The 25,029-nt window shown below is 52.9% G+C and overlaps 1 protein-coding gene across 7 annotated transcripts in view; it reads right to left on the reverse strand.

The window, feature by feature from the left end:
- Window positions 1–623: 623 nt before the first annotated feature.
- The window catches only part of FRMD8 (FERM domain containing 8), a 38,464-nt gene continuing 14,058 nt past the window's right edge, over window positions 624–25,029 (reverse strand). For 5 of the 7 annotated variants that reach the window (XM_089914527.1, XM_030763593.2, XM_089914528.1 and 2 more), the window contains 2 exons: window positions 21,022–21,226; window positions 624–18,368 (listed from right to left, as the gene is read on the reverse strand). In XM_089914527.1, coding sequence (XP_089770653.1) covers window positions 18,250–18,368; window positions 21,022–21,226 — 324 coding nt within the window. In that variant the 3' untranslated portion in view covers window positions 624–18,249. Of the gene's footprint in view, window positions 19,753–21,021; window positions 21,227–25,029 lie in introns of all 7 variants that reach the window. The other 2 variants (XR_016393763.1, XM_022591493.3) reach the window with 2 other exon arrangements.

Raw genomic sequence — 25,029 nt, forward strand, 5'->3', positions numbered from 1 at the left:
AAATTCTTTAGTAAAATTAGAATTACGTGCGTTAAACCCAAATCCCAGATACATTCCAGCCTCCCAAAGACCACAAATACATACATCAAATACATATTACATGTCCGTTCTATTTAGCTTGTTTCCTCCAAGCAAACAGGAATAAGGCGGTCCCCTTTTTGACAATACCATTTGGAAATATAACCAGGTAAAATTCCAGGGTGTTACGAAGTACTCCCCCACCTTGACACTGACCTTCATTGGCTTGGTGGTTTGGCATCACATTTTGCGCAACCATCACACACTCCCAGTGAGCAGAGCCCCTCCCCACCTACCAGACTGCAGGCCATTCAGGATGCGCCAGTTGTTTCAGGTTACCACACTCCACTTAAACGCTCTCAATGTGGAGCTACTTTAGTAAATCTAGGCCTAAATCTACAATATGAAGGTACGTTCAACTTCATTATGAAGGCAACTTGATACACAGACAAGATCAGCGGTGCCCACTCTTGGCAGGGCCGTGAGCCCCGCACAGGCAGCTTGCTGGTGGGCACCTGACTCCACAGTCTCTTTATGAAGGCAACTTGATATACAGACAAGATCAGGGTTGAAAAAATATAACATAGCAATACAAACAATTCTAATGAGTTTAGAACTTAAACCTTTATTCATGTTGTAAAGGGGAAGAATGATTATTAGCAGTCACATACATGGTGTAACAAGACTGGTTCTTCCCATACAGAGCAACATAAAAGTACTTTTTCCTCCTACTTTTATTACAGTTTCAATTTCACAACAGCTTACCATTTCCCCATACATGCATGACTAGTGTTCTTTAAATTCCAATGACAGTTACTATATCATGCCCAAATCACGGGTTAAGAACTGAACTATGTCAACATATTTTTAAACATTTAAAAGAGAACCTAGAAAGATCCCAAGTGTATAAATATTGGGGATTTAAAATTTTCAAAGTGAAATTCAATGGGAAGAGGAACAAGATAAAAAAGCCACTGGTATTACTTTATCACAAAGGATTCGGATCTTTCCCTGAATTTTCACAAACACACCATAATCTAGTAATAAAGCACCTCCCCATCCCCAGTTTCGCTTGTTTCCCAAACTGATTTTGGCTGATAGTTTCCCCTCTAATACGGTTATCACTTAAAAAACACAAACATTCAAACTAAAGATACAGTGGATTACTAACTGTAACCTTAGCAAGCCTACATGGATTGTTTGCCACCAAATATGACAGTAATTTTACAGTGATCACAAAGTCATTAGGTTCTCCTTGTTACAATGACGACGAAAAGTAAAAACTCTTGCTGTTTCTAATTAATACTCATGACAAAGAAGAGATGTGCTTATAAGGCAGGAAGTAACACAAAATTCCTTTAGAAATCATTGCATTTTCACTTTGCTCAAGTTTTCAACTGCAAAACCTCAGTGAAAAAAAATGTTGCAAACCCAGAAGAGTACATCTCACCATCCTAAGTGCACTCCAAAATCTCAAGCTTACTTTAAAAGCCCACAATATGGGTATTTAAAGTCTTTTCGAAGACCTCTCCCAAATACCACACATCTCCAGATAAACCACGTAAGAAGCTTGAAAGCAGTGGAGGATGTTAACCTGCTGATGCAAGTTTCTGACACCAATCTTTCAAGCCACCAATAACCAGGTCTTCAGTTACCTTCTCAGTCTTCCCCATCTTGCAGCAAAGCAATTTTGCTTTTTCCCCTGCACTTAGCAGAGTTTTAAGCATTTTAGAATGTTTCCAAGCAACTGTTTTCTGTGCTTCCAAGCGATAATTTAACTAGCATTAACAATTTACTATTAACTAGTAATTTCTTTGCCCATGAGCTCTATATAATTCCCCAGAGCTCTGTCTACTGATCTTTTCTCCAGAGAATTCCCTTCAACCCACATTCCCTACCACTCCCACCCTCTACAACCCACACCTAACCACAACCCTCCCCCCTTCTCCCTTTCTTCACGCCCACCCCTCCCACCCCTCCCAGCACCTGCGGCAGGCTTTTCCCTCCCCACCACCCCTCACCTCAGGGTCCTCCCATTTGAACACTAAGATTACTCTCAAATCTGATCAAGTAAAACTGAAGTTAAAAAACACAAAGAGCAAGATGAATCAAAGATCACTACCGGTATCCTGACCGCTCCCTTCTTAGTAGGAATGCCCAAACTAGACCTGCCATTTCTATCACAAGTGGGGCATGACCAACCCGTACCTCCAGCACAGTGCAATGACCCCCTCAATTTGCCAGTTGGCTCATTTAAGTATTTGCCTAAGGCATTCAACCTTGAACACTTTCCCAACACACAGATTGTATCATCGCACTAAGAATTCCTCCGACCAATGCACAGGAAGGCGGGCGGCTGGATGAGAGGGTCACTGGGATCCATCTGCAAGCTCCATCTACAAGGCAGCACTCTGTGTTGTGGCATCGCGTTAAAATGTTCTACAGCTTACGAGTCCTCTGGAAGCAAGGTTCGTAGCACAAAACTAGTACAACAGAAGGCTGAATTTAGAAGATGCAGCATCTGAAAACCTCCACCCCGGAACAGGAGAGGTGCCTGCTGGCATTCACGTGCCCAGAGATCGCTGCTCCCGGATTACACACTCAAAGCAACACATCTGCTGAAGGCCCCGGATGCATCTGCTTTGGACTTTTAAAGATTGCCCCCTCATAAGCTCATCTGAAAACCTTAAAGGATGGTCGCCTGAATGAATACAGGGCTTCCTGAGCAAGGCCTGGAAACAGGACATTGGAGAACTCCTCCTCCTAAGCCTCTGGAAATTCAATCTGTCGACATCAATTTAGGCGGGCTCTCTCCTCCTCCAGGGTCTCCCCTCCTGCACTGCTACGACTCACACTGGCCAGGGGCTCCATTTCTCCTGGTGCCATCAGCTTGCCATGATGAACACTATAGTAACAAACCACGGTCTATGAAGCATTTTTGTACCTTTCAGCTGGTACCATCGCTGTGGGCCCACCCAAGGGTGCACCTTCAATCCCCACCCTCTCCACCGGCAAGCAAAACCAACCCGCCCACCCAGAGTCTCCGCTGGGGACGCCTCTCCTCCTTCGGGATTACCGACAATACCGACTCCGACAGGGACTCCTGCAACTTTCCCGGCTTACCAGATTACCAGGAGCAACGTTTTAAGTGAAGGGGTAACCTCGAGAGAGTTAAGAGGGAGGAGAAAGGGTAGAGTGAGGTCACAGAAGAGGTAAGCATGGAACCTAGAGGAAAAGTCCAAAGGGGTGCACTGCCACCTGGAAAATAAAGTGGGCGTCAATTTTGTCTGCCTACAGCTCCCGCCTGTCAGATACACGAGGCGCCATACCAGTAACCGCTCAGGGTGGCACGTGACCTCCATCACTCCCTAGACCACCCTCACACCCAGACCTGGGTTCCACCCAGCTGGGCCTGGCTGGACCCTGTCCCGGACCGAGCCAGAATTACATACCGCCCTGGGCCAGAACTGTCAGCCCCGCGAAGCTAAGTTCAGTTTCCACAACACCAGGCCTCATCCCCAGGCGGGTTCAACACCCTCTGTCTGGAAAAAAAGGGGGCTGCTGGTATTGACAAGTTCAAGTTCTGCCCTCCCTGCCTATCTACGTCCCTGTACCCCACTGCCTTCCTTCCTGCAAATTTTCAGGGCATCGACTACCCAAGTGTGCCTCCAGCAAGGGCCGCGAGACCATCAGCCTTCTCCTGTCTCTCTGCCTTCCTCCTTCCGTACAAAGAAGGGCACTGGGGGCCGCTCAGCCTACGCAGGAGCGGCACCCTCCTAGAGGTCAGGCTCCCCTTCTCCAGCAAGCAGCTGCGACAGCCAGGCTGGGGTGTCCTCCTCCCCCACGGGTTACTGTGGGCACTTCCAACGCAGCTCTTCCCAGCACAGTTCCCCCAACATCTAGTCTCCCCTTCAACCTTCCTTCTCCTGGCACCCCCCACCCCCCCAGTCCCATCTAACTCTGCCATCTCCCCCACCTGTCCCCTGAGACCCTAAACTGGCCACCTCCTCCCCCAAAACTAAGCCCAAGGCCCCCGTCCTCCCTGTCGCTAACTCCTGCTGGACGGGCCACAACTTTTGCTTTTATAGGCCTGGTCCGCGTTACCCAGGGCATTGCTCAACAGGACGACTCCTCCACTGCCACCGGAAAAAAGTCCCTCCCCGACCCTGGCGAAGGAGACGATTCGGGGCGGCTCCTGCTCTTCCGGGGTGTCCACCTTCTCAGATTCCCCAATTATCCCCCACTCTCCTTAGCAAGTGCTTCCTGAGATCAACGACAGATCTCAAGGTCACTTAGGGAGGCGGATTCCAACGGGGCGGGAGGGTAAGCCCTCTTTTCGGCCGGTGATGGTGCCAGGGTTGGGGAGGCATCACCGGTTCTGGAGGTTGGGGGGGGAGCTAGATGGCGGAGGCGGGCTGGGGCTGCTCTTTCGAGTCTAAGGGAACTTTTGGGGTCGCCTCAGGTCACCCCGCCCAGAAGAAGCCCGAAAGAAGGGCCGGCAGAGCGTCTGGAAAATTCCAGGCGGCGGCGGAGGGATCTCTGCAGAGGGCGCATCACTCCCCGCGGCGTTGTGGGGGTGGGGCGGAAGCGCGTGACTCCTCGGGCGTTGGCTGGGCCTCGTGAGCGCCTGTGATGTCAGTGCTGAGGCGCGCCGGTTGCGGTGGGGGGGGGTGGGGGTGGGGCGGCCCGAGCTCCGCGAGGCTGGATCCAGGGACACGCCTACGGGGAGCCGGACCCGTAGCTGTGCTTAGTGTTTCTGGTTAAGAAACCCTGCTGTGATTTTTAATTTTAAAAGTTCATTAAAAAGTTAAGCCCCAGGCTTCCCTGGTGGCGCAGTGGTTTAGAATCCGCCTGCCAATGCAGGGGACACGGGTTTGATCCGTGGTCTGGGAAGATCCCACATGCCGCGAAGCAACTAAGCCCGTGTGCCACAACTACTGAGCCCGCTCTCTAGAGCCCATGAGCCATAACTGCTGAGCCCACGTGCCACAACTACTGAAGCCCGCGCGCCTAGAGCCTGCGCACCGCAGTGAAGAGAAGCCCGTGCTCGCCGCAACTAGAGAAAGCCCGTGTGCAGCAACGAAGACCCAACGCATCCAAAAATAAATTAAAAAAAAAAGTTAAGCCACCGCGTTGCTGCTAGGTAGCTTGAGGGGCGTGTGTCGTGGCTTTGTTATTCTCTGTTACCAGGGGCTTGGAGGCTTGAAGTATTTCCTCAGAAAAGTTGTCCCTGCTGGGTAAGAATACTTGATGATTATTAATTATGTATTAAATGGGAAAAGGCAGATGCAAGGTAGTGAAAAGCAAGATCTTGTTTGTGCAGAAGACAATACGTGTAATCGCGTGGCAACAAGACCAAAAGAGTATAGGTATTCAACCCGCTTTCCTTTTGGTTTGGGAGGTGGGGAAAAAGGAGATTTGGGGGGAAAAACTAGTTTATCCAGGTCAGTTTTACAGCCCGTGATGGTCCTCAGGGAGCCTGTCTGGTGGCTGCTGGGGGCACTTTTCGCTGGCTGCCCACGTGGAGCAGTCCCCCAACCTGCGTCTCCCAAAGCGGAGGCAAAAGCAAACCGGTGAACTCTTGTCCCCTCCACCAAGGCGACCCATTTTGAAATGGGTCGCTGGCGTCTCCCTTGCCAGTGTGGGACCAGCGGGAGGAGGAGCCACAGCCCCAGACCCCGCCCCCGCCCCCCCCCCCACCGGGGGCCTCCTCTCAGCCCTGAAGCCCCTGCGCACAGCCGGAAAGACAGTGGTGCGGAACAACTGAGAAGGGCCTGTCTCCTCCCGGGATAACCACCCACACCCCAAACAAACCCGCCTGTGACAACAGGCTCCCTTGGCAGCAAGGGGGAAACTGGGGCAGGTTTTTTCCCCTGCCTCTATGAGATGGCATCTGCAGGCGGGGCCGGGCCCAGCTGGGCACCCTCCCTGAGTCCTTGGGAAACTGGTGACTCTCCTGTGACCCTTGTCACAGAACGTCGAGTACGTGGCAAGGCCAGGGTTATTCACAGGGCTGCTCAGCTGCCCTCTCCTGCCAGGGAAAGATTCTGGCAGCTCACTTTTCCCCAAGATCTGCCTCATCCGTCTTGTACTGGCAACATTGCTAGGGGTGGGTTGAGAAGACTTGGCCTGAAAGAACAGTGTGGAAAGAGGGAATTGCCTGTCAGAGTGTTCTAGAAAGGCCGGGAGGTGTGTGTAATATCAAGCAAGTGCCTTCTATGCTGTGTCACTGTGCCAGACTGTGGGCTCAGCCCTTTATTTATCTACACGGCAGCGCCTGAGAGGCGGTGATAATTGCTGTGTGTCAGCTTCCCAGGCCCAACTTGATGTCTTAGCTTGCTGTTCTCTACCTGGTCTAATAACCTTCCTCATTCACACATATTATTCCCAAATTCCAGAAACAAACTATCTTAGATTTAGAGCAGGAATAAGTGGAATTAGCAACACACAAAGCATTAGGATACTACAAATCTTAGGAGTCCCAACACAAAAGGAACTAAGGGCTTGCTTTGTGCCCTTGTGTCTGGAGGGGCCCAACTCCATTTTCAAGGACAAAATGGCACAGTTTCAGTGGGTCCTGGTTTCAGTTTCTACTGGCCTCGGAGTTCTTTGGAGATGGAATGTGTTTGAGGAGGGATGAGGGTAGAAAACCGCACAGGGACCTCTCTGTCCTGCCTGAAGGGGCCAAGGCAGTACTCACAGTAAGGTGGATAAATGTGGGGCTTGGGTTCTGCCTCTTTCTCTGCAAATGGGGCTAAAAATACTTCCACCCTGACAGAGCGGGAGGGCAGGGCAGCCAGTGCGTCAGCAGATTTTTCTAGATCAAAACAAGCTGTTCCAGTAAACAGCAGTAAACAGAGGACCTCGGTTCCCTGGGTGGGGCTGGGTGGTGATAGGTCTGCCCCACCCAGGTGGGTGGCAGAGGCCTGCTCGTTCCTGGGCAGCCCACTTAGGGGCTCAGGGTTGCAGGGGTAAGGAGGAGAGGGAGGACCCCTCGGGCAACATCCGGATTTGAGGGCCAGGACCCGGGCTCCAAGCCTTTTCTCACAGCCGTGGTCACCTCGCATTCTTGTTCTGAAGCTAGCTCAGCTCTGTTGTTTCAGAACACACATCAGCCCGAGAAAGGACCCAGGAGACAGAAGAAGAGGGGTGAGGGACTTCCCTGGCGGTCCAGTGGTTAGGACTCTGTACTTCCACAGAACGGGGCACGGGTTCAGTCCATGGTCAGGAAACCAAGATCCCATAAGATGCACAGCACAACCAAAAAAAAAAAAAAGGAAGCGTGAGAAAGAGGTGATACTTGAGGTTCAAGATGGGTAGAAGGACGACAGTATTGCTGCTGCCACTAGAGAATGTGCCAGAGCCCTGCCGCCATCCCCACAGGTCCAGTTCCAGAACTGTGGCCTCCTGGATCACCTTGGGCTCTCCACTCACAGGAGACTCTTGTCTGGGGCCTTTTCCTTCTGAGCCCTGAGGCCCCTGGTTTCAGGGCCTGGGTGAGCCTGGGTGAGGAACTGCATAGTCACCGCGTGCTGGCTGAGAGCCCTTCCTGCCCTGACTCACCTCACAGCGGCCCAGCAGGAACAACAAACAGGAACTCCCCACCCAGCGCCCACTGGCCTCTCCAGCCTTGGCAGGAAGCAGGGCCTCAGCCTGGGCTCTGGCCCGGTCCCCCCACCCCACCTTGCAGCATGACCCTGGCAGGCCCTTAACCTCCCCCAGCGTGCTTTCCTTGTTGTTCTCACTTCATAATTCTGATGAATACTGTTCTACCTGAAAGTGCTTCACCCAGTGGCCTCCTGGCCCAGCCCTCCCTCAGCTCCTTCCGGCCTCTGCTCAGAGGTCACCTTCTCATTGAGCCCCTCAAGCGAGGGGTTTCTGTCTGTTTTGTCCTCCCCCGGTTCTCTGTGTCCAGCAGGTCCGTGAAATGGCCCTGGCGTGGAGCAGACCTCCATCAATGTGTTGACCAAACAATCATCAATATTACAGTAAAGGTCACTGTCCACTGTGAGGCTCTCAGTAAATACTTGTGATGTTTCTGGACTGATCGAAGGAAGGAAATGAGTTTTCAGGTCAGCAGCAGGCCCACAAACTCCAATGACAGGCCCAGATCTGGGGGCCTGTCCAGCCCTGGACTCCCAGGTCTGGAGAGGAGGAGAAAGGGGAGGCGCTGCTCCCTGTGGCCTGGGCCCAGCAGCTCACACGAAGGGTCTGGCGCAGCTAAAGAGCCAGGGGAGCGTCTCTCGGCCAACGCTGACAGGAGGCATTCGAGGGAGAGGGCGTGGGGGTGGATACTCCCCAGGCCCTGGTTTATAAAGTGGAGGAGGAAGTGGGCCAGCCCACCTGCATTTCATGCTCTCATTTTTGGGGCCCATGTGTGTCAAAAGGAGAGGGGAGAAGCAGCAAGGGTATCCTAAGTTAGGAGAGGGCTTCTCACACATGTGACCCATGCCTCCTCTGGGGGTCGCAGGGCCTGTGGGCTCTGGGTTCCTGAAGCCCTTACCTAGCCACTGCTGCATCTCCAACCGCGAGCCCCCTGTGCTTAGGGCCAGGCCTCGGCCTCGGGCCTCGCCTCCAGGAAATCACTTTGATGGTGTCAGTCTCCTGCATCTGATCTTTGGGACTCCCTGCCCCGTACAAGGGCATCAGGCCCTTGGTGCCTCAGCCCTCCTACTCCACCCCCCCTTGTCCCTGAGCCTTGCCCCAGCTGGCCTCCTGCCTGGAGCTCACACTGCCCTTCTCTTGCCAGCACCTTCACTGTCTCATGGCCACCTCCCTTGTCCTGAAGCCCCTGCCCCTAAGTGCGCACCGGACCCACTTGTCCCCCTCCCCCACCCGATGCCGAGCGCTTGTGTCCTCACTGCCCAGTCCCCCGCCCCCAGCCCCGGGAAGGCCTGTGGAATGAGGGAGCTGGTCCCACAAGCGTTGCCCCACCAGTGGCCCCCAGACCTCCTCGGCCAGCCTCCCTGTTGCAGACTAAGCAAGTCCCAGCTTTTGTAGGCCCCACCCTTTGGCCTGTGTCCATCTTGCCAGCCTCGCCCCAAGCCCTACCCATCAGGATTCCTGGCAACAGCTCCTCTGGCTCGGGAGCCAGGTGGTGCTGACACGCACCACCTCCCACGCCTAGGGCTGCACAGCCCCCCAGGAAACACTCTGTCTCCTGGGCCCGCCTGCCTCCCCCACTGCGGGGGCCCGCTTCAGCTCCGTCCCTGTGGATGGAAACGTCTTCATGCCCGAGCCTGTTTCTCCCCCACGTGACCCCACTGGAGCGCTGGTTGTTCAGACTGTCCTCGAACCTCTGAAGGAGACTTTTCTGTTCTGACTCCCCTTGGCCTGCCTGAGTGGCATCCGCGAGAGACGTGTGTGTGGTGCCGTGGCTTCTGTGGGCAGAGCGAACCCCTCCGAGTGGTCCATCTGCCCCTGGAGGCTGCTGACCTTAATGATCTGAGGGAGGCCTGTGCTCTTACTGACCCAGAGAGTCAGCAGTCATGGCCCACCCCCCAAATGCAAAGGTCAAATGGGCAGGGGACACAGAAGTCCTGGGAAGAGCTGGGACTATTATTATTCTCCCACTTGCAAATTATACCTTTGACAAGTAGTTTAAAATAGCTGAAGAGGACTTCCCTGGTGGCGCAGTGGTTGAGAATCCGCCTGCCAATGCAGGGGACACGGGTTTGAGTCCTGGTGCGGGAAGATCCCACATGTCATGGAGCAACTAAGCCCGTGCGCCATGACTACTGAGCCTGTGCTCTAGAGCCCGCGAGGCACAACTACTGAGCCCACGTGCCACAACTACTAAAGCCTGCGCGCCTAGAGCCCGTGTTCTGCAAGCAAGAGAGGCCACCGCAATGAGAAGCCCGCGCACCGCAATGAAGAGTAGCCCCTGCTTGCACAACTAGAGAAAGCCCATGCGCATGCAGCAATGAAGACCCAACGTAGCCGCAGCCAAAAATAAATAAATAAATAATTTAAAATAAAATAAAACAGCTGAAGAACTCAGTATGGGTGGGGGAGGGGAGGAGGCACTGAGAGAGGGGCGGGACTGCTGGGAAGGGGGGCGCCTGGTGGGCAGGGGCTTGGGACAGTCAGCTCCTGTGGGCAGGCGGTGGTGCTGCAGGGAGATGACTAGCCCCAGAGTGTGCCCACCCCACTTCCCGGATTCCCCCATATAGCCCTTGTTTTAAATATTTTGACTCGATTTTCATTTCACAAAAAAACAAAAAAAAAATTCCAAAGCAGAATCTGTTTTTGGGACATGCATCCTGATCTTTGGAAAATGTGGGTCCCTTCACCAACTGGGGACCACAAGGGGAAAACCCTCTTTCTGGTGCTCTTGGAGGTCCAGGACCCCCGATCATGGACCAGAGGAAGGTGGCAGCGGTCAGGAGCCAGGGGTCCCACTCTGAGAGGGGGTGGGCATGCATCGCCAGACCCAAGGACCCCAGATTCTGCCCTGGGTTCCAGGCTGTGTAGATCCGGACAGGAAGTGCCGGCTCCACCTCTGCAGCTGAGCTGGAGGAGGAAAGGGCGGGCTCAACTGCCCCCTGCCGGCCACAGCCGGACCAGCACCCTACAGACAGTGACCGCGGCCAACTCCCCTCCAAACACCACCCCCCCACCCTCCGCCAGGAATTGTCAACTGGTGGGGGCCAGAAAAGCAGGGGACCACGGGGCACCAGATTGACTGCCTAAAACTGAACTTCTGACCCAGGCCCGGCCCCAACACCCCAGTTCTGGGTGATGTTGGGTAGCCTGCCTGCCTTCTCTGAAATGGGCTGATTTGGTCAGGGAGAAAGGGCCAGGTGGCTCTAAGGCATCCTTCTGGCCTGGAAGAAGGAGGAGCAGTGAGAATCTGTCCTTCCTTGGCTCAGAGCTTTCAGTATCCATCAGCATCAAGGTCACAGCCAGGCTTTGCTTGGCTCCACTGCCCTGCCCCCTTACCCTCTCACTTTGCTCCACTTGTCTCTATCCTACTGAACCTTTCAGGCCCCCTCCTCCAGGAAGCCTTCCCGGATCACTGACTGCCACCCCATCTGTTGTCTGTTCCCCTTTGTCCTGTGTTGGGTGTGGCCAGCTTATCTATCAGGGCTATCATGTATGTGCAAAGTGGCTTGATTTCCTGGTCCTTTGTGTTCCCATCCCCAGTGTCCCCTGAAAAGCTGACTGAACTCTGAGCTGACATCCTCTTGGGCAACTTGGTCATTAATTCTGCAACTCCCTGTGCAGGGGCATGTAGAATCCTTGTCACTCACTAACACGTGTCAGACTTTCCTGGCACGGTCACTCCAGCCCACTCCTTCCCAGCTTTATATGATCTTGTCTCTTGAGCCTTTATCTTTTCAGATTGAGCATGTAAGCTTCCTTGGTTGCCCAGCTGTAGCCTTTCTGAATCCAGTGGGGCCTCTGGCCTCCTGTGGATCTCTCCATGTGTCAGCACGCTACTGGGCCACTGCAGCTCAAAGCAGGAAGCCCTCCTCCTGTGGGTGGATCTGAGCTGGCCTCCTGGTGAGCTGCAGTGTGGCCAGGGCTGCCTATACCCAGCTAGCCCAGAGAGGCCAGAAATGGGAAGGCCTACAGGAGTGTCCCAGAGGCTGTAAGTGGTGGAGGATGACCCAGAAATGCCCCAGCCTCAGAAGGGACAACGGGATTACCTGTGTTGATTGTCCTAGCGATCTCTGCTACCTGAAAAGTTAAGGGAAGTCTGGGGGCCGGGAAGACCCTGTCCCACTGCCCCGACCTCCATGGGTGGCCTTGGCTGGGCCTCTTCTGGTCTGGGGGGCCACTGGAGCCAGGTGCTGGCTGAGCCAGGCTGTATGTGCCAGGCTGGCTGGAGTAGGCCACTACTGCTTCTCAAAAGCCCCAAAGAAGACCACGACAATAAACCATTAGGGTGGTATTTCGGATTGAATTGTATCCTCCCCACCAAAAAAAAAAAAGTTGAAGTCCTAACCCTCAGGACCTCAGACTATGACCTGAGTTGGAAATAGGGTCCTTGCAGATGTAATTAGTTAAGACAAAGTGGAGTAAGGTGGGCCCCTGATCCAACATGACTGGCATCCTTATAAGAAGAGGAGATTACGACACAGACACACACAGAGGGAAGACCATGTGATGACACAGGGAGAAGATGGCCATCTGCAAGCCAAGGAGAGAGGCCTCAGAAGGAATCAACCCTGCCGACACCTTGACCTCGGACTTCTAGCCCCAGGGACAGAAAATAGATTTCTGTTCACGGGGTCTGTGGTGCTTTATTACAGCAGCCCAGCAAACTAATACGATACCCCCCAACCCCCAAAAGACAGACATACCCCGCATGAAGACGGACACACGGGGAGGAGCCATGTGATGATGAAGGCAGAGATCGGATTTATGCAGCTGCAAAGCCAAGGGAGGCCAAAGAGTGCCAGCAAAGCGCCAGAAGCTTGGAAGGAACAAGGAAGGATTCCCCTACAGCTTTCAGAGGGAGCGTGGCCCTGCCAACCAACCAACACCTTTGTTTTGCACTTGTAGCCTCCAGAACCTGAGACAATAAATGTCTTGTTTTCAGCCCCCTGTGTGAGGTGCTTTGTCATGGCAGCTCCAGGAAACTCATGCAGGAGGGAACGAAGGGTGCATGAAAATGAGCCCTGGCGCGAGGTGGGTCTTGAGAGATCAGTGGCTGAATGAACTTGACATGGTCACACACAGAGGTGGCCATGCAGGCCACAGATGCTTTCACATCTGTCACCCACTGTCGCCCACAACCTTGGAAAGCGGGTGATTGTCTCCACTTCACAGATGAAGAAACCGAGGTCAGAGAGCTGACCTGTGGCCCCACACGGTGGGAGGGGCTGCTGACCCTGCGGACCACTTCCCCCGCCTCTGGAAACCAGGTGCCTGCCTCTCACTTGCAGATGTGTGAGAGCACCGCACTCTGCCCTTGGGGGGGTGGGAGAAGAAACCATTAGATAGGCATCATACCTCTGCCACTAGCCTGAAGAAGTAGGTAGTGCCACCCCGGTGTAGAGATGAGGGAATGGAGGCCCAGAAATGTGATGCAACTCGCTGAAGGCTGCACAGCAGGGATGGAGGAGACAACAATAAATAGGGTGACTGAGTGACCAGTCTGTTCCCAGGGGAGGACAACCATCCAGTCTCACAAGCCAGGGTGAAGGGAATGGGCTGTGTGTGCTGAGAAGCCAAGATGGGGAGGCAGTTGGAGAGCAAAGGCCCAGAGCAGGGAGATTGCAGGGCGTGTTCTAGAACCAAGTGGAGCCAGTGTGTCCGGTGGGTAGGGACCAATCCAGGACTTGTATGGCCTGAAGCTTAAATAATTTTAGGGGTCCCCTTTAAAAAAAATTATTATTTAGGGAATTCCCTGGCAGTCCAGTGGTTAGGGCTCAGCACTTTCACTGCCAGGTGCCCGGGTTCAATCCCTGGTCAGGGAACTAAGATACCACAAGCCACGCGGCATGGCCAAAAAAAAAAAAAATTAATTCCTATTTTTTCATAAATTTTACAAAACCATAGAACACACTGCTAGGCCCTCCCAGGGACTCGGAAGAGACTCCTGCCAAAGAAAGGCCCTGAAGCTTGAACTTCGTTCAGTCCAGGTGACAGCCCCAGGCAGGCCCGTGTCTGGGTGCAGAGGGTGGGGGAGGGAGGCCGAGTTGATGCTGCTGCCCTCACTGTTCTGTCCACATTGCTGAGCATCGACGGAGCCTGGATTTGGGCCAGTGCTGCCTCGTGGGGATGGCTAAACCAGGGCCCGATCTTGGGGTGCCCATGGGGAGGCAGTGGGAAAACACCCACCTGCATGGAAGGGAGGGGGGCAGAGCGCGTCACAGACCAGGAAGCTGACTCCCAGGGGACCTTGCAGGACCCGCCCTACCAGCCACGCAGAGCCAGTTTGCCCACCAGGATCTGGTTCCCAGCGGGGCTCCCTCCCCTGTCCCCTTTGGCCATCTCACGGGTGCATGGAATTGAGATCATGGGCTCCTGGCCCTCAGAGAACCAAGAGGCCTCTCCAACTTCGCGTGTGCATATCCCCCTCCAGGACACAAGGCAGGGTCTCCAGGGGTTGGCCGGTCTCTCTCCAGCTGCACCTGGAGCAGTGGCCGTGGCCGGCACGCCACGAGCAGTGAAGGCTGAACTGAGCCTAGGAGAAGGGGGCAGGGCAGGGGAACGACAAGCACAGTGAGGTGGTCTGGGTGGGCAGTGCCCCCCTTCTCTCCTTCTGCCGGCCTGGTGGGCACGGGAGAGCACAAAGGCCCTTCTGTGGAGGAGAGCCCGCTGGTGACTGAAATGGTGTGCACCTGTGGGGCGGGAGAGACACGTCCTGAATTTATGCCCATGGAACACCTGTAGAACTAGGGGGAGACTGGGCGGTGGTCCTGGAGAGGAGGCCTGGGCGGAGCTAGCCACAGAGAGGCCAGCCTGGAGCAGAAGCTCCTCCATGGCCCTGGGAGGGGTCCCTGAGTCTGCTGAACCTTCGCACAGACCGGCAGCCACTCCTGCTCCCCTGACAACCAGGCCACAGCACAGGGAGGCCTTGTCAGAGCCGGGCAGAGAAGAGGCAAGCATCGCTGCCTGGAGCACAAAGCAGGGGGGCCTAGCTGGCAGGAGAAACCCCCAGACCTCCTGGGTTCTCTGGCCTGTCCCCTGAGGCACTGGCATCCAGACTGGGCCCTGGGTCCCTGGGGCAGAGAAGGTGGCGTGGTGGACAGAAAAAGGCCCCCTAAGATGTCTGCGTCCTAACCCTGGAGCCTATGAATGTTAGGTTACATGACTGGCTTTGAAGATGGAGGAAGGGGCCATGAGCAAAGGAAATGGATTCTCCCCGCAGCCTCCAGAAGGAATGCAGCCCGGCCGACACCTTGATCTCAGCCCAGGGAGACTCATTTCAGACCATGACGTCCAGAACTGTGAGATCCTGAATGTGGGTTGTTTTATTTTTATTTATTTATTTCCTTTTGTGGCCACAGTGCACGGCTTGTGGGATCTTACTTCCCTGACCAGGGACAGAACCCCAGCCCTCGGCAGTGAAAGCATGGAGTCCTAATCACTGGACCACCAGGGAATTCCCTGTGTGTTGTTTGACTTATTTTTTAAAGATTTATTTATTTTTGATGTGGACCATTTTAAAAGTCTTTATTGAATTTACTACAACATTGCCTCTGTTTTATGTTTTGGCTTCCCAGCCGCGAGGCATGTGGGATCCCAGCTCCCCAACCAGGGATCAAATCCACACCCCCTGCATTGGAAGGGGAAGTCTCAACCACTAGACTGCCAGGGAAGTCCCCACTGTGTGTTGTTTTAAAAGACCATGGTTGGGAATTCCCTGGCGGTCCAGTGGTTAGGACTCAGAGCTTTCACTGCTGTGGACCCAGGTTCAATCCCTGGTCAGGGAACTAAGATCCCGCAAGCGGCCAAAAAAATAAAATAAAAGGTCGTGGCCATTTGCTACACCAGCCCTAGGAAACTAGCACAGGTGGCGAGGGCAGAGGGGCCTGGGTGAGAGGAAGGGCTCCAGGCCTGCCAGGCCCCAGGCTGTCAGCGCTCCCTTCCCCACCACAGCGGGGGTGTGTGTGTGTGTGTGTGTGTGTGTGTGTGTGTGTGTGTGCCAGCAGCAGGGCCCGGCCTCTCAGGTGGATCCTGTTCTCCCACCCAGCTTCCCAGATACAGGACTTTTAGAGATGATGAAAATAGCTAATGCCTATCGGGTGCCTGTCAACACCAGACCCTGAAGCACCCTAATAACCCTATGAGGTGGGTACTATTATCATTCCCATCAAGAAGAGGCTCAAGATGCCTCATGTAAGTGCCCACGACCATGGTGTCCTGCTGCCCATGCCACACAGAGGACCCCATTCACTGTCACAGACGCCCAAGGGGAGGGGCCCTAGTCCTGGAACCGCACTATTACCGGGACACATGGCTTCCTCCTTCCAGCTCCTGAAATGTTCAGTGTGAACCCCAAGCCCCCAAACAGTACCCACCCTCCAGGGCCAAAGCCTACAGTTGCCACTGCTGCCTCCTGCGGAGCTCCCAGTGCTCTGGTGTGTGGGTCTCGTGCTGTCCCGTGCCCACCCACCAACAGCACCTGTGGGAAACAGACTGCCTCCTGGCCAAGCCTGGGGCACGAGGAGACCTCAGGGCTGGCAGGAGAAACCCCCAGACCTCCTGGGTTCTCTGGCCTCTCTCCTGAGGCACTGGCATCCAGACTGGGCCCTGGGTCCCAAGCCCAGAGCGTGAGGTGCGAGCTGACGGCACAGCGTCCAGCAGGCCGGGCCAATTAGGCTCACTGGACAGGGACAAAGCGTCTGCCTGCCCACCGCCAGCTCCTTGTTCCCCTGCTCCCTGCAGAGCTGTCACCTTGGTTCCCACCATGAACCCCAAAAGCCCCCTTGGACCTTCCTACCCTGGGAGTCCCTCACCAACCGCTGAGACTAAAAAGCTTTACTCTGGGTTCTCCACCTGTGTCTAGCTTGGCAAGCCCAGTGGGCTGCATCCCTTCATGCATATTTGATGAAAAACAAATACACAGCCTATAATTAACTCCCAGGCTGTAATTAACACACTCTCATTATTTCACACCATAAACCACCCCAAAATTTGCTGGAAATTGATTTTATTATTAATAAGTCACATGATACGAAAGGATAAGAATATTCGAAGGACACTTAGTAAGATGCTGCTTTGCCCGAAAGGGCAGGCAGAAAAAGTTAAGGCACAGTGGATGCTAAGAAAATAGGAAAGAGACTGAAGAGTCAAAACAAGTAGTTTGTGTGTACACGCCCCCGCCAGGCCCCTCAACCCATCAGGTAAGAATGCACCTGGCATCAGAACAGTGAGCGGGATGAGATAACCAGAGAGCTGGGAGCCGGGGAGGGGCTCCAGGAGGAGAGATGAGCTGTCCTACGGCTAGGACGTTCCAAAGGACTGGAGACGCCTATGTATTGACAGATAACAGTCCCTACTGCTGAAAGGCAAGCCACCTCGAAACATCTGGAGTGTTCAAGAGTCACCAAAGAGAGAAGGAGGTGACTGGAAATCTGGAGACAAGAGGTTCACATTTCCTCTCCCACATTCTGCCCTGGGAAGGGAAGACAAAGCAAAGCCTGTGCTGAGTTGGGACTGCCTCAAGTCCCAGGAAGCGCTCATGAAAGCCAGGGACCTACCACAGAGGAGCCCGAGGGCTGGGAGGCCCTCCCCGAGGCCAGCTCATCTGGGGGAAGGCAGGCGGGTGTGGGAAGAGCCATGCCCAGGCCACATCCAGCCTACCTACAAGGTCCTCAGGAAGGAGGAGACCACTCCCGTCCTGGGGTTTCCCGTGCATGGGCCGGCCCCCGGCTCAGGCTGGGTGAAACCACAGTGCCATCCTGGAAGGAGCGCCAGTGGCTCTGAGGCCGGTGGCAGCATCCTTGTGAGTTGCCCAAGTTCACAGGCTTCATGGAACCAAAGCAGACAAAGAAAGATCAAAACTAAAACCTGAAGCCCAAGGGGGTTTGGGAGCTCCTCTGGGTGTGGACCGTGGGTCCAGTGGACTTGCTGGTCCACAGGACAGCCAGCTCCCAGCACAGTGGCATCACCAAAGATGAGCAAGCACACTTTCCTTCTGGTCAGAGTGTCTCCTGCCCGCAAAAGAGGCCTGAGTGAGGGGCGCAGGGGCCATCCAGTTTCATCCAGCCGGGGAGGGCTTGGTGGGGGCCTCACCTTCTCTGTTCCTGCTGAGTTTCAGTCCAGGGAGGCCCCCTGCCCTCTCCCCGCAGGGCCACGTCCCAGCCTGGTGGTGTGGGCTGGAATGCAGCAGAAGGAATGCAGGGATGTGGTCACCAAAGTCCAGGGGAAAGACCAAAGACACACAGTACGCCCAAGTGTCCTGAGCCCTATTCCTCCTCCAGTGGGGACACCTGCCTCCAGCGGGGACTTCAGGGCAGGGGATACTGTCCGTTTTGAGAGGGGCACAAAGGCGAGTCCCTGGGTGGGAGGGGGCGGCCGGGGCCTGGTCAGATTGGTCCTGAGACTGCAGCGGGGCCCGGCGTCTGGAGGGAGGGCAGGCAGGCTGCAGGAGGGATCCTGCGGCTGCCCCCAGCTGGCTCTGCATAGCGCAGCCCGGGCAGCATCCCGGGTACAGAAGTGACTTGTCTACACACTGAGGCTGCCCTCCTCCCAGCGCTCCCCCTTAGGTAGCATGATGCTGGGCCACGCCCGGGGGCTGCCCCCGCGCCCTCCCACCAGGCACTGCGGCCCTCAGCCCTGCTCCAGGCTCTCGGTGGGCTGCACCACGGCGTAGCTCCCCTGGCCCAGGGAGAGTTGCCGGCTGAAGAAGGACGTGCTGCGCTTCGGTTTCACCCGCTTGATCTGCTCACCTGTCGGGGAGCAAGAGGGACACGCTGAGGGGAGGGGGCCCAGCCCCAGGGGAGCCCCTTCTGGAGCCTGTTCAGGATGAGCTCTCCTCTTCACTCCTGCCGGCTTTGTGAGCCTCAGCCCCACCCCAGCTCTCCCACCAGTGACAGGACACGTGGGGTGGGTGGCCAGCCTCCAAATCAGAGGCCACCAGGGTTTGCATTTGATGCTGGGCCTGCTGTGCTGTCTAAACCTGTTCAAGAAGAGACCAGAGAGGTGTACAAACTTCCAGCTGTAAGTCACAGGGATGTAATATATAGCATATGGAATATAGTCAATGATATTGTAATAACTCTGTATGGTGACAGATGGTAAGTAGACTTATGATCATTCTGTAACATATAAAAATACTGAATCACTATGTTTGTCAAAATCACTATATATATCACAATATATAATATATTGTATGTCAACTATAATTCAATTACAAAAAAAAAAGAAGAAGAAGAAGAAGAAAAAAAGAACAGGCCCAAACCACAAAATACCTATAACATATACTACTGGCTGAAGGTAACCCTCAATGAGATAAAAAGACCTCTTTTTCTTTGGCCTCACTGCGAGGCTTGCGGGATCTTAGTTCCCCGACCAGGGCCCCGGCAGTGGAAGCCTGGAGTCCTAACCACTGGGCCGCCAGGGAAGTCCCTAAAAAGACTTCTTAAAAGTTAAAAATTTCAAGCCAGGTGATCAAGGTTAATATCAACAGTCATAAATCATGTTGATAAGGTACCTTTGATATGATGTAGTAAAAATGGCATGTTACCTCTGTGATCTTCCTCCCCCAAACCCATAACCCCATCTAATAATGAGAAAATCATAAGAGAAATTCCAATAAAGGGGCATCCTACGATATCCCCGACAAGTACGCCTCAAGACTGTCAAGGTCATCAAAAAACAAGGAAAGTCTGAGTAACTTGTCACAGCCAAGAGGAGCCTAAGGAGACATGACAACCAAATGTAGGGTGGTGTCCTGGATGGGACCCTGGGACTGAAAAAGGACGTTAGGTTGAAACTAAGGACTTTAGTTAATAATACTGCATCATATCGGTTCATTAATTCTGACAAATACACCATATTAACATAAGACGTTAATTTAAAAACTCAAGCCACAAAAGAAAAACAGGCAACAGAAATGAACAGCAACGCAGGAAGAAACTGTACGTGATCAAGCGTGTAGAAACGATGCCACTTCACCAGCATACAAACCCCAACTCCAGTGAGTTCTCCGCCCCTCAGGACGATAACACCCATCGTGGGTGAGGGTGGGGAAGGCAGGTGCCTCCTTTCCTCCTGGGACGGGCACAGTGGGCACACACTTTGACCCAGCAACCCCATTTCTAGGAATTTATCCTGAGGAAACAGTTCAGATTCCAGGTAAGGATTTGGCTACAGGTATGTTGTTTGTAGTAGCTGAGAACTAGAAATACAGTCAGCCCTAAGACAATGCCAACCCTCTGCGCAGTCGAAAATCTGGGTATAACTTATAGTTGGCCCTTCATATACCCGTGGTTCCTCCTTATCCACCGATTCAACCAACCACGGATTGTGCAGAACTACAGTATTTACTACTGAAAAAGGCCCGCGTGTAAGTGGATCCGCGCAGCACAAACCGGTGTTGTTCAAGGGTCAACTGTAACTATGATGTCCAGCAACAGGGGATGGCGGGGGAAGGGGCTGAGCTCACTAGGAGAGGAAGACAGCAACTGTGGTAACAAGTGTGTCAGAGAAAAATTATAAATTATTTTGCTTTTTCCGATGACAAAAATGACATGCTTGTAAAAATTTAAATGCCAGAACGAAGCACGAAGGAAAAAGGCAAGTTACAGCAGCTGATGGCCGCAAAGGGGTCGCTCCCTCCTTGTGCACGTGGACGCTGCCTCGCATGCTAATGAGCACCTAGTACCTAGTACTCGTGCCTGATTTTCTCCTAGTACCTGATTTTTTCTACTCAGTGCTATTTTGTGAACATCTTGCCATTTGAAAACCAAAAAAAAACCCCTTTTTATTTTGGAATAATTCTAGACTTACAGAAAAGTTGCAAAGATAATACATAGAGTTCTTGCATATCCTCATAAGCCTCTCCTGTGTTAGCATGGTCCGTCTGTTACCATGGTCTGTGTCATAGATAAGAACACTGGTACAGCTTTATTAACTAAGCGGCAAACCTGTGGATTTCACCTGTTCTTCCACAATGTCTGCTGTCTGTTCTGGGACTCGATCCAAGACACCACAGTGCACTAGGGTATGTATGGCATCTTTACCAGCTGCACTGATCCCACAGGGTGTGGGCCCATCGTTCCTCTACCTACACCTTTAATAACAGACACTGGTAGTTTCTACTTTTTCACATCTGGACACGTCTGCGGACGCAGCAGTGAGAAGGGACGGAGTAGGGCTCTTACTGCCGGAGCCCCAGAGGCCTCAGATTCCCTGTCGCAGAGCTCAGACGATGGGACACCTGTGCCCAGCCTGCCCCCCACGCCCCAAGCCAGGTCCTGCCGCTGGAGGCTAACTCACTGGGCCTGGAATTGCTCCCCACCTCCCTACCCTCCAGAGCTCCCCATGGCGTGCGTGTGCACGCGCGTAGGTACACGTGTATACCGCGAGGGGGTCACTCACCCTCCTCCACGTAGTCGATGGTGGAGAGATGCTGGATCCGGCTGCACACCACACTGCCCTGCCTCCGCAGCTGGGGGTGTTGAGTGGGGGGTGGTGAGGAGCCAGCGGCCGAGGCCGGGCTGGCCGCGCTCTCCTGCGGGGTGGCGGGCTCCGTGGCCTGGCTCAGCTCGATGCAGTACTCGATGAGGCTGCTCATCAGCTCGGCCTGGAGAGGAGGGGCGCCAGCGTGAGGCCTGGGGGGGAGCCCTGGCCCAGGCCCACCTCCCCCTACCTGCTGCAGAGCCAGATGAACCGAACCCACAGCCCCCAGCCCTCTGGTGGGGGAGGCAATGAGGAAACCAACACCCTTTACGCAAGGAGAAGGAAGGGGGGTGTGCTCTGTGGGCCAGGGGCAGGGGAGGCCTCCCATGTGGGGGGACTTCAGGGGTCAGAGATGGGCTGGGAAAGAAGGAACACTCTAGTTAGAAGGCGCAGGTCGGGAGGGAGGAGGGGGGCAGGGCTCTCTGGGCATGTGCGTTTGCTGAGAGAAGAACCCGAAGCCAAGGAGAAGGCGGTGGTGAGGTCACTGGGCGGGGAAAGCGGCTCCCTCTGGGCACGTTCTTCTAAAGGGACGTCTTCTCAACAGACTGGAAACGTTACGCATGTTGACATAAAAGGTGATGTGACCAGATGTCAGCGGGCACGGTCTGGGCATCATATGGCGGGGTGGCAGGGGATCGCAGACCCACAGACAGAAAGCTGCCAGCAGGTGGTGTCGCTTAGGCAGCAGGCGTTTATGAAGTGTCACCCCGCTGCGGAGCAGGGTCAGAGGCCAAGGGGGCAGCTGCTGCCCAGCTGCCCGATGGGGTGGCCCGAGGCCTCCCCAGAGCCACACAAGCTGCCCTGCGCAGGGGGAACAGGGCAGGGAACCGTGCACAGGCAGGTCCGGGCTCCACACTGGCCTCCTCGCCTCCCTGAGGGAGCTGCGCTGAGCTGAGAGGGGCGCTGGGCAGCGGGCAGCCGGTGGGGACAGGTCCTGAGCCCTCTGAGTTTCTCTAACACCGCTTGATGCTCCTGAGGTTCGGGGACGCTGCCGTTATACCTCAGCCACATCCGACAGAATGAAATATCCACTCGGGATACAACTCAGCAAACTAGAAATGGACGGGAACTTCCTTAATCTGACGACAGGCGTCTATGAAAAACACACAGCTCACACCACACCTACTCAGAGCAAGACTGAATGCTTGGGCTTCCCTGGTGGCGCAGTGGTTAAGAATCCGCCTGCTGATGCAGGGGACACGGGTTCGAGCCCTGGTCGGGAAGATCCCACATGCCGCAGGCCCGTGCGCCACAACTGCTGAGCCTGTGCTCTAGAGCTCGTGCATCACAGCTGCTGAACCCGCGTGCCACAACTACTGAAGCCCGCACGCTTGGAGCCCATGCCCCGCAACAAGAGAAGCCACCGCAATGAGAAGCCCGCACACCACAACTAAGAGTAACCCCCACTCGCCACAACTAGAGAAAGCCCACAAGCAGCAACAAAGACCCAACACAGCCAAAAATAAATAAATAAATTTATAAAAAAAAAAAAGACTGAGTGCTTTCCCCTCAAGTCAAGGATGTCTGCTCACACCTACTCACCACTGTAACGGGGGTCCGAGGCAGTGCTATCAGCCAAGACAACTGAGAGGCATACAGACTGGAAAGTTAGAATACAACTGTCCCTGTTCATAGACAATGTAACTGTCCACACAGAAAATCACAAAGAATCTGCAAAAAAGATACTAGAAATAGTGAGTGAGTTCAAGAGGGTTACAGGATAAAAGGATATATGGTAACAGAATCAGCTGCATTTCTATACACCACAATGAATAACTGGAAATTGAAATTAAAAATAGTACCATCTCTGGTAGCACCAAAAAAGGGGGAGGGGGAGATAAATCTAATAAAAGATGCACAAGACTTGTATGCTGAAAACCACAAAATGTTAGTGAAAGAAATCAAAGACAAATAAATGGAGATACAAAATAAATGGACTGGAAGATTTAAGAACATCTTTTTAAAAGACATTTTTTAGGAAAAAACATCAAGTTATAGACTGAAAGAAGACATCTGCAAAATATATATCAGATAAGGGACTGGTAGGCAGAATATATAATGAACTCTTACAGCTTGGTAAGAAAACAAATAACCCAATTTAAAAAATGGACAAAGGAAAAAAAAATGGACAAAGGGAATCCTCTTGCACTGTTGGTGGGAATGTAAATTGATACAGCCACTATGGAGAACAGTTTGGAAGTTCCTTAAAAAACTACAAATAGAACTACCATACGACCCAGCAATCCCACGACTGGGCATATACCCTGAGAAAACCATAATGCAAAAAGAGTCATGTAGCACAATGTTCATTGCAGCTCTATTTACAATAGCCAGGACATGGAAACAACCTAAGTGTCTAACGACAGCTGAATGGATAAAGAAGATGTGGCACATATATACAATGGAATATTACTCAGCCATAAAAAGAAACGAAATTGAGTTATTTGTAGTGAGGTGGATGGACCTAGAGTCTGTCATACAGAGTGAAGTAAGTCAGAAAGAGAAAGACAAATACCGTATGCTAACACATATATATGGAATCTAAAAACAACAACAACAAAAAATTGGTTATGAAGAACCTAGGGGCAGGACAGGAATAAAGATGCAGACATAGAGAATGGACTTGAGGACACGGGGAGGGGGAAGGGTAAGCTGGGACGAAGTGAGAGAGTGGCATGAACATACATACACTACCAAACGTAAAACAGATAGCTAGTAGGAAGCAGCCACATAGCACAGGGAGATCAGCTCAGTGCTTTGTGACCACCTAGAGGGGTAGGATAGGGAGGGTGGGAGCGAGACGCAAGAGGGAGGAGATATGGGGATATATGTGTATGTATAGCTGACCCACTTTGTTGTAGAGCAGAAACTGGCACACCATTGTGAAGCAATTATACTCCAACAAAGATGTTAGAAAAAAAAAAGTAAAAAAAAAAAAAAAAGGACAAATGATTTGATCAGACATTCCATCAAAGAAGACCTATGGATAGCAAATGAACACACGGATGGATGATCACCATCATCAGTCATTATGAAAATGCAAATTAAAACCACAATGACTTATCACTACCATACAGTTATTAGAATGGCAAACAAACAAAAACTGACCACACCAAGCGCTGGGCAAGGATGCGGAGCTACTGGAACTCTCAGACATTGCTGGTGGGGTAACAAAATGGTACAGTCACTTTGGAAAACCATTTGGTAGTTTCTAGTAAAGCTGATTATATGTTTATCATACAATCCAGTAATCCCATTCCTAGGTATTTATGCAAGAGAAATGAAGGCATACGCCCACACAGTAGCCTGTACTCAAATGTTCAGAGCAGCTTTATTCACAAAAGCCCCAAACTGGAAACAACCCAAACAAGTGGGTGAAGAGCTGACCTGTAGTGTATCCATACAACGGAATACTATTCAACAACCAACAGGAACGAACCGCTCCACCACGAAATGTGGATGAATCTCAGGAGCATGAAGCTTAGTGAAAGAGGCCAGGCTCAAAGGGCTGCATACAGTACAGATACTGTAGGGCTGGACCACTACTTGTTTATCTATCTACCAGCTGACAGACATTTATGTTGTTTCCAATTCTTTGGTTATGACAAACCAAGCTGCTATGAATATCTTAGTATAAGTCTTATGTGGACATATATCTCCATTTCTCCCGGGTAACTATGATGCATGTGTTTATGACATTCTGGAGAAAGCTAAACTCTAGGGATAGCTAAGGGGAGCTGTCAAGTAGCAGGTGAAGAGGTGAGTCTTAAATCAGAAGCAAAATGTACAATTTAAAAAAAAAAAAAAAAAAGCACAACCCCAAAGAAAAATTGGCAAAAGACCTCAATGAACAGGATATCCAGATGGTGGATACACACATAAAAGATGCTCAACCTCATTAGTGTGTGTGTGTGTGTGTGTGTGTGT

The sequence above is a fragment of the Delphinapterus leucas genome, chromosome 7 (genome assembly GCF_059928025.1).
Source record: "Delphinapterus leucas isolate spDelLeu-1000000601 "Yukka" chromosome 7, BTC_Dleu_Yukka2, whole genome shotgun sequence".
NCBI classification, from domain to species: Eukaryota; Metazoa; Chordata; class Mammalia; order Artiodactyla; family Monodontidae; genus Delphinapterus; species Delphinapterus leucas.